Here is a 12516-nt window from a genome sequence, read left to right on the forward strand (position 1 = left end):
ACTTAGCTTTTACGCTTTTACGCTCTTACGCTCTTACGCTCTTACGCTCTTACGCTCTTACGCTCTTACGCTCTTACGCCTTACACGGGCTGTCCGTAGGCGGGTTTATTATCGATCGCGTGTAGGTCGATAATAATTGTGTGCGAGTGTCGTCGAGTGGCTGTAGTGTAGCTCGGAGAGCATTCAGGCGACCATATGGAGCAAGACTTAGGCGCCCTTACCTAGCATTTTGGGAATCATAATCCCGTAGCGGTTCATTTTATTAGATAATTATTAAATGATTGCTACTTACCCATACCCTGAGTGCTCGGACCGATCCCGAAAACTCCGATTAGGGCGATGGCATAGGCTCTTCTGACCGATTGACATTATATTATCCTATCTCGATTAGGAATCCAACTCTCAGGGAAGATTCCTCCTTACTAGCTTCGAGCGCCAGATCGAACGTAGCCTGTTACGTAAAGGGTACGAAGGCTTAGTACTTAGGCACGTCTTGGTGGCGATATCCATGGAGAAGCCCACAAGCCTTCTTATATGAAAAGAAAAACAAGCTAAGGACTAGTAGACCGGCGGGCGACAGGGTTCTGTTGGATGTGACTGGCCATCGACGAGAACTAGTTGGAGAAGCCGGGTAGTGGCATGATGAAAGCCAGCCGAGTGCCTATATCGATCCCCTGAAGTATAATAGTGTAAACGATATCCGCTCCGTCTAAGGCCTGTGCATGAACTCGGACTATAAGCCCGGAAGCACGCCTGAGCTACTCGGTGGATTGTTATTAACATTGAGCGAGGAAGTGATGAAAGGAAAACATCCTTCCCTTCGGATCAAGTACCCTAAGTGTGACACATGTGGCTCGAAGCGAATGCTCACGTGTTAAGGCTGGAATAGGTACTTGGACAGATATGTGGGAATGCATAAGATTTATATCAGTGGCAGTGGTCTTTTGTGGATGCTAAATAGAACTACTTCGTATACACTTTACCAACACAGCTTCTAGCCCCTTTGGCAACGGCTGCAAACATTTCGTTACGCTCAACTACCATGACATTACCATTAAGGTCGTATCCTCGAAACTAATCCTTTTGTGTGTCCAGAGTTACATTGAATGGCAACTCATAGCCATTGGGACGAATCTTGAACGATACGTTTAACGGGGATGTGAAGAAATAATCCCTTTCCTTAATATTGTAGCTTAAGACACGCCTCCACCGGCCTAGTATTCCACACCGGTGAGAAAGAGGCGTGTAATTGTCGTGGTGCCACTCAACTGCCTCGACCGAGAACTTGAAAATAGAGCCTGCCTTTCGCTTCGAGGGACCTGATCGCGAATTGGTCTTTCTCCTTTTATGCCGTCGTGGCTGGCTCGGTGTCTCAAGAGCGAGTGCACCCCTTTTCCTTAGCTCTTGAGGACACTTATTGTCAATTGTCCCCTGTTCAAGGTGACCTAAATCGGAGTCCCCGCCAGAAGGTGGATATAGGACGGCCTCCTGAGCCACATCTTCGCAGCTCACCTCTACCGAAAAAGTGCGTGCACTGCCACTGCCGAAGAGGTCCAAAGACCAGTTGGTGATGTCCGAGTAGTCCTTATGAACGTTTCCGGGGCAAAACGGCAAGTCATACGAGTTCAAAGGCAAATCGATAGAACTGGAAGGTATCTTCTCGGGTTCGAGAAGCCAACCACTAAAATCCGTGGTACCAACGGGCCAGCCGTTGGAGTCGAGCGGTGCTTCAGGCCAGAACCCGAGGCCGAGTGGTGCTTGAGGCCAGCAGTCGGTATCTAGCAACGCCTTGGACCATCGATTCGAGTCGAAGGATGATTCATTGATAGTGGATGCAAATTCAGTCGTATGCGAAGGGCTGGCAGGAGACGTCTTATAGCTCTTATCATGAGCATAGATTAGATTGACCCCGTCATCAGTCTGGGTGAGGTATTCGAGGACGGACGCCTCGAAATCATCGAGAGATTTATAGAAGCATCCTATCGGATCGGTGAACGACGACTCCATAGTTCGTAATAGTGCAAAGAAGTGTGTGTTGGAAGAGAAGATGAAGTGGTGTAGGAGGAGAGGAGCAAGTAAAGGGAGGAGTCCGAGTATATATACTTGTAGCCTGCATCTGTCTGTTCCAGGCATGAGGCGCGACCCTCTGGAGGGTTCCTTGAGGCAACTGGTTCCATCATAAGTCAAAGCCACGAACTTCTGCTTGTAGCCAACTCAGACACTAATGACAGCCAAAAGTTGAAGGAGGCCCATGATACTCCATATCATCGGAGGCCGCCTTGCCCGGCTACTGGACACCAACGAAGCTGATAAAAGGGGTAATCGGCTAGCTTCGCAGCCGACTGCGCTCAGGGGCTAGCCGCCCGGAACACAACAGCACGCCAATCAAGTCTTCAAGATTTATCGAAGCTTTCTTACAGCCGGCTCATATCCGTCGGCAGGGAGTTGTCGTCGCGGCCAGCGCAGCCCGTCTCAAGTGGTGATCCAGTGGCAGTACATTGCATTCGCTATCATGTATGAACTGCCACTATGCCAGCCCCTAACATGGGACCCTGGAAGAAGCACAGAACATAGCCTCTGATGTCTGTCTTCGCGATGGCCACTGAGCTCGGTAAGGGGCTTTGACAGTTGGCGCGAGGAGCGTATCTTGGGACAATATCCGTTCTGGGCTTTGTTATATTTACCGTTGGCTAGGTCGTCGTTCCTTAGAGGCCCCTTATAAAGTTGCAAGACCAGAACGCTTGAGGCTCGATCTGCTTAAGGAACACCTATGAAAGCACCGAGTCCCCGTTGCTCGCTTCTTAAACTTCTATCCTTATCCTTCTCACTTTCCTTCCGAGAATACACTTATCACCAGTAGAAATTGTCACTGAGAGTCCTTCCTCGCCATTGGTCGATATACGACCACCGCTCTAGTTGTCAAGGCATCGCCCTAGTCATCATAATTATCACGGGACTTCTCCTCCATCGAGCGATTCTATTTTATCCCTTTTGGTGCACCATGTCTGACTTACTATTCGGCTCATTCGGCTTCTTTGTCTTCTGTGTCTTCTCTCTCGTTTTGTTGATATCTGGACCTCGACCCCCGCAGCCCTCGCTCCCTTAGGAAGCATGCCTCCCAGACCGCCGTGGCGGTTGCGGTTCCAATTTCCAAGCCAAGTCAGTATTTCGAGTGAGCAGGTTCTTACTGATCTTGTCGCCAATATATATCTGATATTCACCTAGCCCTGACGCAGCCGTCCAGTCGACCGTTCTAGAGGAGGACCGGAACGCCGAACAGCTTAGGACCTCCGGATATATTATACTCGAAGAGACATTGATAACTCTGGCATACGGTCCAGAAACACGTGAGTCCCCTGAACGAGTCCTTCTGCAATGTGGCCGTCTATTCTAATACATCTCTAATATCCTCTTAGCCGTACGACTTTTCTTACGGTATATTACATCGACGCGAAATATTTCAAAGAGGCCGAGTCCGAGCTCAAAGATGTGGACTAGATTGCAACAATCGTACCGGTCAGAGTAATATCGGCTGAGTTGAGTGCCCTACGCCTACGCCTCAGCGAAGCGGCTGTGTCGAGGCGCGTGATGCATAGATATAATTGCTATCGTAAAGGTGCTGCGCTTTACGGTTATTTCTAAGAAGGCTTTCAATCGTTACTGTCATTACCGGCAGGTTAAGAAACACTGGGATTTCAGTCGTTAGTTATCATTACCGAAGGTTGAAAAATTCTAGGGGTAGGAGCATATAAAATGTTTAGTCGTTAAACTACCATTTAATAAGTCGTACAAAATGGACGACACTAATATCGTAATCTCTGTCCGATATCGTTCAGAAGGTGACCTCGACATAACAAAATTCTTCGTCCTATTGTTTCATTAGCTGGAACGCTGAAGGTGGTGCGCAGGATGATGCGGGTGGCGATCCTAGGCTGGTTTGGGGGGGCTTAGTCTAATTAGTGATAGTTAGTTGGGAGACGTTGCTCGAGCACAAGCCCGCCCGGCACTAATTACAGTGCCGGCGACCTACGAAACAAGACTAAGATTCGAAAACGACACGATTAATCTACTCTACCTATAGAACCATCTTGCTCTCTAACTATTCAAGTCGAATTAAAGGCCACGAGCACATTATACCTTACTATAAAGAATTATGGAGTTTATCCTACCATTCAGCAATGGCCTTGGCGAACGTCTTAGTTTTGCACTATCCCAGGGTCTTGTCTACACTATTGACTGCGATATCGTTATAAAGATGCCATTCCAGTACCCCGTTAAGGACCCTAACTTATATCATCTACTGGATCTCTCCCTTAGAAGTTTCGTCTCTCTAGAAAACGAATTGGCGGTCTATGCTACGAACAAAACATATTATCATCCCAGCATTGCCCGACAACTCGAAGCAGACCAAACCGATTGCCTTTTCTTAGAACGACTTACACCATTAGAAGCCGTATGGACTCGCTTAACTGAACTAGACCGCCGCCGATGGGCTCTGGAACTGCTTGATGCAACAAGCTGGCTAGAAACGCATAATTGGGCTAATGGCGACCTTGCCGTGCGGAACATTGGTGTCGATAGCACAAACCGTTTGAAGCTTTTCGACTTCGGATCAGCTATTAATAGTTCCCACCCAGATTACGCAAACGACACCATAAGGGATCATTTTGACCTAGCGACTTGCTTGCACTACATTCTTTCTGGAGTTATCTATTCACCGCTGCACGCTTACACGCCGAAGTTGTGGAAATCCGGGTAAAGCTGACGGGTGGTCGCGGCACCATTGCATAAGGCGCCGAAGTGCTCGCTGGCATTATCGAGGACGGTTGGACCGGGCGAGATCCTTTCCAGAGCTTCCGTTAACTTTCCAAGCGAGCTTCCGAGATTCTTGGTCCTTTGACGGACAGCAATCTGCCGGAACACTCCGAGTGCCATTATCAACGCCTCGAGTCGCGTTGTAGAGATTGGCTTCAGAATTCGAGCCGTGACGTCCGTTGGAAGGACATTGATGAATACCTTTCTTGCTGTAAGGATGTTGGCCACGAAGGCGATTTGGAAGTTTGGCGTTGATAGGTATCTATACAATCCCTCTTGCTATGGCGGCGAAGAAGGCAAATAGCGGCTAAGAGAGCGACAAGAATGTGTGTAGATGGTGAAATCCGCCGAGGAAGGGGTGCCTCGTGTTCTCGATGCGTTTTAAAGACAAAGTGTTCCGACTTAAGTCTTTATAAAAGTATATAGTAACGGGAAATTAGGCTTTTACAACAAAGTGATCTCGTAATTTGTGATAGATGATGCGTAAATATGTGCTGGTTGGGAGGGGTCGTGGAAGGGGCGAATTGCGGAAACACCTAAGGCAAACCAGCTGTGTAGGGCAGCACGGGAATTTCATGACAATATGGGTGATTTGCGACGACTTATCGACTGGGCTCTCTATGTTGATACATGGGGCTCGGCGTCCTATGGTATGATCCTGTTTTAAGAGCCCCAGGAACAGGTCGTCCTGCATGGAACTGAGTATATGGGTTGGTGTGCTGCATTTGGGGTCGTTGCCCAGCCTCCGCACGCTGTTCCGGAAATCTAGGGCGCTGGCTAGGAAGCGGGACTTGGTGGACTCGATGTTCAGCACACTGTCTGCACGGACTTGGCCGCTATGAGAGTGTCTGTTAGCAATCCAGGCAGCGTTTATGATGCGGGACAAGTGATTGGGGTCTTGGATACCCGGGCCGTGGCGTGAAGTCTTTATAATGGAAGTGAGATCGTTCCCCTAGTCGGCGAGTGTGTAGATTGCCTCTTAAACAGCCTCCTCATTCTAGTCGCCGATGGACAGCCCCACTGTACCGGCGCATGGCTTGTCGCAACCAGACGTATCGCAGAATGGGACCTGGAGCCTGGAGCCTGGAACTTAGACGTGCTAGCTGCCCTATGAAACAATGGCGTAGCGTTTAATAGGTGGCTATTCTTAAGAGCCCTACCAATGGGGTCTAATGACATCCATTCAAACAGCGACACGCTAAGAGAAAATAATTGGCTCCCTACGGCTCTTAGTGTCTGCCTGGATCTGCCTGTGGCGGCGCAGGTCCCAGGCCCTAAGCATTGTAGCTAAGCCTGCCCCTCTTTACCCGGTGATTCACGAGGCAATCTACATGCTCGCCAATTGGGGAGACGACCTCACTTCCATCATGAAGACTACATGGCACGGCTCGGGTATCCAAGACCCTAATCACCTGTCCCGCAGCATGAACGCTGCTTGGGGTGCCAACAGACATTCCCATACCGGCCAAGTCCGTGCAGACGGTGTGCTGGATATTGAGTTCACTAAGTCCCGCTTCCTAGCCGGCGCGAGATCGCTGAATCCAACTAGATGGTAAGCCCCTGAGCGTACTATAAGAAAAACGCACCCCTTGCTATTCCGCTAATAGACATACCTGCTTCTGGTTCGGTGAGGTGCTGCCCCGAGATTCATCGTTAGCAAAAGAGCGATGCAGACTCTGCCCGTCTTACTACGCACTTTAGTATTTCACTTGTTTCTCGACTCAGTTAGTCGATGTTTTCCTACGGTCTCTTTGCTTACCACATCTTGGGATCACGTGGTAGTCGACCTAGCTAGGAACGTGGCCAGAATTGAATGGCTTTGCTACTGTAATACTGTATGAGATTTTAATGCGTCATTGAGCCAGTCGTTGTCACAAGGCCTACAGGTAACTGATCGGAGGAGCCCTATTTATGACAGCTCCCAGGGTCCACTGACCCCTAACCTAATTCAACTAAAGCTAAGAGCTTCCTCTAAGACCCCCAGTCCAAGAGTGCACTCCAGCTCGCCTTGTGTGCGAACCCTAAATTGCATAATGGGTACGGGGCTTCGGATGCCTGTTCACATCTTCAAGGACCTAATCACTTCCATTCTATAGAGTCTTTAGATCAGTCTGACAAGCTGGATACCCTCTGGGTGCGCAGCGGAGGACGGCGGGGCACTGTGCCGATTTGCCCTATTAGGTTAGAATCCCACTATATTTTCTCGAGTTGCTTCCGGCAAGCTAAAAGGGTGCATTTCCGGCCTCTAGTCCCCAGTAATTCCTGTATTCATTTGGCTTTACTTCGTGGGCAGAGAAACAGCCATATTCTGATGCAAGCGTGGTACAGTGTACTATGTACCTCGCTTCTAAGAAACTGCCCGGCCACCCAAGTCCAGTTTTAAGAGCCGTATTCTGAGGCATGCTTGGAATACCCTTGTCGATATGTCTTTGCCAAGAGATTGACAAACCCACTAAGTCCAGGTAGAGAAGCTATATTCAGATGCATTCATTATCTACCCTTGTTAATGCTCTTTTGCCAAGGCCTTGGTAAACCACAATCCATAACACTATACCAGGTTATAGAAGCCAGAATTAAATGCATTCGTAATTCACCCTTGTCCATAGTCTTTTGCCGAGAGCGTAGCAAATTATAATCCATAACCTGGTTCCAGGGTATAGGAGCCACATTTAGATGCGTTTATCCTCTACCCTTATTAATAGTCTTTTACTCAGAGCTTAGTATATCGTAGTCCACTTAATGCATTTATTAAAATAAAGCTTGTACTAGATGCATATATACACACACGCGCGCGCGCGCCCTTTATTAAGCTAGGGCTAAGCCTTAAAGGGTAACTATTACTTGTAAAATTCTATAAACTTTTCTTAAGCTCCTGTTAATACTCCTTGAGGCCCTTACCTAGACGTGCATTTTAATCTCGTTATTAAACCGTACTTACGCTATAGTATTTAATATTCGTATACTAGTAAATAACGCGTTTAATTAGTGGCAAGTTAGCTCGGAGTTATATAATATTTCTAAGTCTTAAGCGTTCTATTTTAAACGGTTAAAGCAAGATCTATTAAGTTAGTATAAATATAGAGATGTTTAATTTAATACTGTAATACTATACCGTAATAACGAAATCAAACCAACCGGTAACACCTACCTTCTTCCCCTACTCTTTCCCGAAGCCGGTCTGTTGCTATGGCACATCGAATGGTCGCCCGGACGGCTTCCAGGCCTGGCTTCTACTTATCGTTATCATTCTTCCCTTCACTTCCAATATACTGCAATAAGAGGAGTTCCCTCTTCCTATTTCGGTGCACTGTAGCAGCTCTGTGCGCTGAGGTGGCCATCTGGCGCATCGGAATAGAAGGTGCTCGACTGTTTCCTTTGCACATACGCATGCGCATTCTGCTGACGGGCCCGGAAAACCCACTCCTTTCGGGGAGCCACCCGGTCAACCGTGGCGATGCCATGACCCCGTACGCCTTATGCTCCATTCGGAGACCTTCCCACAGGAGTGCAGCAGCCCCTACCAAAAGGCTGCAACGGTGCCGCCCCATATTCCGACACTTTTACTTGCCTATATAACCCTCTGTTAAATAGATCCTTTATTCCTTTGTCTCGTTAAGAGAGAATCGGCAATTCTTTAGCCTGCTAACCAGTTTATTATCCTTTACCCTTAAGGGGTTTCTTTATTACCTCTTCCTACGCCTATACACACTAACATCTGGTCGTTCATTACCCTATCAACAACCCTCTAGGTTTATAGACTAAGAGGTTGAGCCTAGAGTCTCTTGCACCGCTAATATGGAATACTAAATGCCTACCTTTACCTATAAACCTAACAGATACGATTCCACTATCGACCTCGAATTTAAATACACGCCTCCACTCCATCACGATAACCTACTCTTAACTAACCCTATACCGTGGCCGGGCCTAAACGAACGGTTTATAGATTTGGATAATTACGATCATGTATCGGAAGCTTCACTGCCGCCATCTGCGTTCCCCGTCGCGTCGGCCAACCCTCAGTCGTTACAACAGTATCCCCTTCCGGACCATCTACCGGACCTATTGATGCCTGCACACCCGATACACGTACCCTCGTTCAACTTTCTGGGTGAATGTGATATTTGGTCTCTGTGGGAAAACACGTCGGAGGGCCGTTATAGTCTTCTCTGGTACCTCGATATAGCCAGGACGATGGCGGCGGGTAACATACACCCGAACCTCAACAGCGACAACAACATCCCCAAAGACCCTCACAATCAAGTCTTAGGCCTGGAGACGAAATCGGCGCTCACCATGGGCTCTGTACTGCCAAGCAACACCAAGAAGGTGAACATCAGACGCGCGCAGGAGCACACGATAAGACTCCACGAAATACAATGTAGGGGCCGCGACGGCAGTGACACCAAGGACGTCATCAGTGAGGAGAGCATCTCGGTGACCAAGATTGCCAAGCCACGATATCGGTGCAACTGGCCCGGGTGCGCGAGCGAGAAAGTCTACAAGCGCAAGGAGCACCTCCGACGCCACGTCAATACGTAAGCCATTCACCGCCCTCGCTGAATTTCTTTTCTCTTTCTTTTTGTCTTTATCCTCCCACCCATAATCAAACCCGCATGGCTACAACGTAGGAAACATCTCTTTTGGTGAATTTGCAGTGCCAGTTCTGTAACAAGAAGCCCTTTAACCGCCACGACAACTATGTGTCCCACCTGAACCGGCACGCCTACCAGAACCCTCGTACGGGGCGCACCAAGTACTTTCCAGAGGCCTTGCCTGTCTACCTGCGGGAGAAGAACCTGACCCGGCGGCAGGAGAAGAAGAGTATCTACGCGCAGCAATAGACGTAGAGAGCCTCCCACGGAACGTGTACACTAAATATACGTTACGGAGTCTGGGTTGGAAAAGAGGATAAAATTACTGTTGGAATTTCTTTTACTATTTTTATTATAACGCTGTCACTATATAGGTTATAGAGGAAGAGGAGACTCCACGAAAAGTAATACGATATGTTCTTTGGGAAATTTGCGCCTGATTTACTTTTTAGCCTCGCCGACGTTCTGATGGCTGCGTGGTTAACCGTGCATATAATCACTTTTCCCCTATAGTTGCCCTTATTCCCGTCCTGTGCCATTTGGAGGACTAGGGAGATTCCCCTTAGCTCTCCGGCATATACAATGGACGTGTAATCGTCTCCCGGTATCGCCGCCCTTTAAAGTTTATATTTATAATAATAAGTGGCTCACGATCTAGGGATAAACAGCCCACTTATACTATCCCCTATTATGTTAATGTATATAATAATCGATAAATAACCTATAACGTGGTTTACTATTAAGTCGAATATATTATTAAATCGAATACTTTTATTATTAACCTATTTAATTAAACTTTAACGCGTAATAACTTTATAATTATAATATTTTATTTATTTTAAAAAAAGCGGATAACCTTAGTAATTTAAGCGTTACGAAACGGTCTAACCCGAATTAATTAAAAAGCTACGGCGAAACACTACGTCGTCTCATTATCCACCCTTAGCGACTAACTCCACGGCCGAACCGCACGACGCGAAATCCGACACTTAAAGCATAAATTAAATACGATTAAAAAAAGGTGCTTCGTAAATATATAATTAATTTAGATACCCGAAGGATGCCTCTAAAGATAACTAGTATAAAAAATATAGCCAATCTCTTTATCGCGTTGCGCGGCGGCGACCGCGTCGGTAAGCACTGGGCCAGGCGCTTTATCGACCGTAACCCGGACCTTAAGACTAGAATAAACCGTCGGTACGACTATTAAAAAGCTTTCTATAAAAATCCGAAGGTTATTTCCGGCTAGTTTAGCCTAGTTATTAATATTAAGGCTAAATACGGCATCGTCGACAAGGATATATAGAATTTTAACGAGACCGGCTTTATAATGGGCATAATCGGGTTAATACTCGTCGTAATACGCGCTGATCGGCGTAGGAAAGCGAAGTCGGTCCAGCCTAGTAATCGGGAATGGTCGACGGCCATTGAATGTATTAATTCGTAAGGCTGGTGCATTCCGCCTTTTTTAATCGTTTAGGGCTAATATTACCTCGTGAACTAATCGCGCGAAAATAGCTTACCGGGCGATTAGGTAATTAAACCGATTTTTAATAAATAAACCGATAACGAGACAAGTTTAAATTAAATTAAACACTTCGATAAACATACTAAATCGTAAATAAAAAGTTATTACCGCCTCCTAATTCTCGACGACTACGAGAGCTATATTTCGGCCAAATTCGAAGCATACTGCCAGGATAATAACATTATTACTATTAATATGCCTCCTTATTTATCGCACCTACTCTAACCTCTTAATATAGCACTTTATTCGCCCTTAAAACGTGCTTATTCGAAAAAAATCGAGCTATTTATTAAGGCCTCGATAAACTATATTACGAAGCTTAAATTCTTTATCGCGTTTAAGGCCGCACATTTTATTATTTTTATAAAAACTAATATTAAATCTAAATTTAACGCATCCAGCTTAATACCTCACTATCCGAACGAAGTAATAAGTAAGCTAAATGTGCAACTTCGGACGCCTACACCGGAGCAGTCGCGACCCGGGACTCTAAGCACGTATAACCCTAGACGCCGTCCAACCCGTAATAAACGACTAGGTATTTTATTTATATAAAAAAAAGGTATTTACCTATTAAGGAAGTTCTCTAACGCTAATTTTAAATACGGTAAACTAAATAGCGAAAAGTATAACCCGAATAGCCCACAAGGTAACTATATTAAAAAATTAGGTCCGCACCCTTCAAAATGCTAATTTAGCCCTTTCGAAACGCCGGAAAGCTAAAAAATCACGAGTCTAACTTAAAGGAGCCCTTACTATTAAGGAATCTCAAGCGCTACAAGACGAAAAAGTAAAAGGGAAGCGTCCACCGACCGACGAAGGCGAAAATAGTAGCTCGTCGAAACGACGCGCGACGGGCGGTAGGCGCTATAGCAACTGCGGCGAAACCGGTCACAATACGCGAACGTATAAAAAAGATATAGAATTAAATAGCGAATCGGATAGCGAGTAATTTTAATTAATTTAAAACGTTATAATTAAATAAATTTATATAAAAATATCGAAATATAAAAAAAGTGTTCGACTTAATAATATATCCGACTTAATGGTAAACTACGTTAATTAAGGGTAAATTATAAATGTATTTAAATTTAGCTCGTATACGTATTATAATACCTTAGTGTTTAAAACTAGATTATAATATACTAAACCCTTAATAAAAGAGCACTAAGAAAGGTAAATAATAAATACATTAAAATATACGGGCTCTTATACAGTACCCCTAGTTCGGTACTATATAGATTTTAAATATAGCTTTTACTGTGAGTATAGGCTATTAACCGTTAATAGCTACCTGTTTACCTATATAAGATTAGCTAGCAAGCTAGAGGGGCGGTGAATAAAGAATTATTAAAGTTATCATTGCATTTCCAGCCTTAAGTCCTATAGCTTTAAATCCTTATACTAATAATGACGTAGGTAAATTAAGTAGCCTTGTAAGAAAACCTCCAGATCTGGCTTAGATAGTCACCACCCCCCTCCCCACTTTAACGTCGAGTCTGTAGTTTCCGCGCGCGCCGCTTCTTGGCTTTCTCTCGCAGACCTGAGAAGCCCCTCTCGAACTTTTACGATACGCTC

The 12516-nt window shown here is 45.9% G+C and overlaps 3 protein-coding genes across 3 annotated transcripts; 1 reads left to right on the plus strand and 2 right to left on the minus strand.

Moving 5' to 3' along the window:
- Positions 1 to 1074: 1074 nt before the first annotated feature.
- Positions 1075 to 2007, minus strand: PG997_014708 (uncharacterized protein; the record flags this gene model as incomplete). The annotated part of the gene is made up of 1 exon (XM_066819022.1): positions 1075 to 2007. One exon carries the CDS (start codon positions 2005 to 2007, stop codon positions 1075 to 1077), a length of 933 nt encoding a protein of 310 aa, XP_066661210.1.
- Positions 2008 to 4728: 2721 nt separating this feature from the next.
- On the minus strand, positions 4729 to 4935 carry PG997_014709 (uncharacterized protein; the record flags this gene model as incomplete). Its single annotated transcript, XM_066819023.1, has 1 exon — positions 4729 to 4935. The coding sequence occupies one exon, from the start codon at positions 4933 to 4935 to the stop codon at positions 4729 to 4731; it is 207 nt and encodes a 68-aa protein (XP_066661211.1).
- Positions 4936 to 9009: 4074 nt separating this feature from the next.
- Positions 9010 to 9659, plus strand: PG997_014710 (zinc finger protein odd-paired-like (opl); the record flags this gene model as incomplete). Its single annotated transcript, XM_066819024.1, has 2 exons — positions 9010 to 9345; positions 9474 to 9659. The coding sequence occupies 2 exons, from the start codon at positions 9010 to 9012 to the stop codon at positions 9657 to 9659; spliced, it is 522 nt and encodes a 173-aa protein (XP_066661212.1).
- Between the last annotated feature and the right edge of the window lie 2857 nt (positions 9660 to 12516).

The sequence above is a fragment of the Apiospora hydei genome (genome assembly GCF_038363865.1).
Source record: "Apiospora hydei strain CBS 114990 chromosome Unknown utg000010l_segment0_segment0, whole genome shotgun sequence".
Taxonomy (NCBI): Eukaryota; Fungi; Ascomycota; class Sordariomycetes; order Amphisphaeriales; family Apiosporaceae; genus Apiospora; species Apiospora hydei.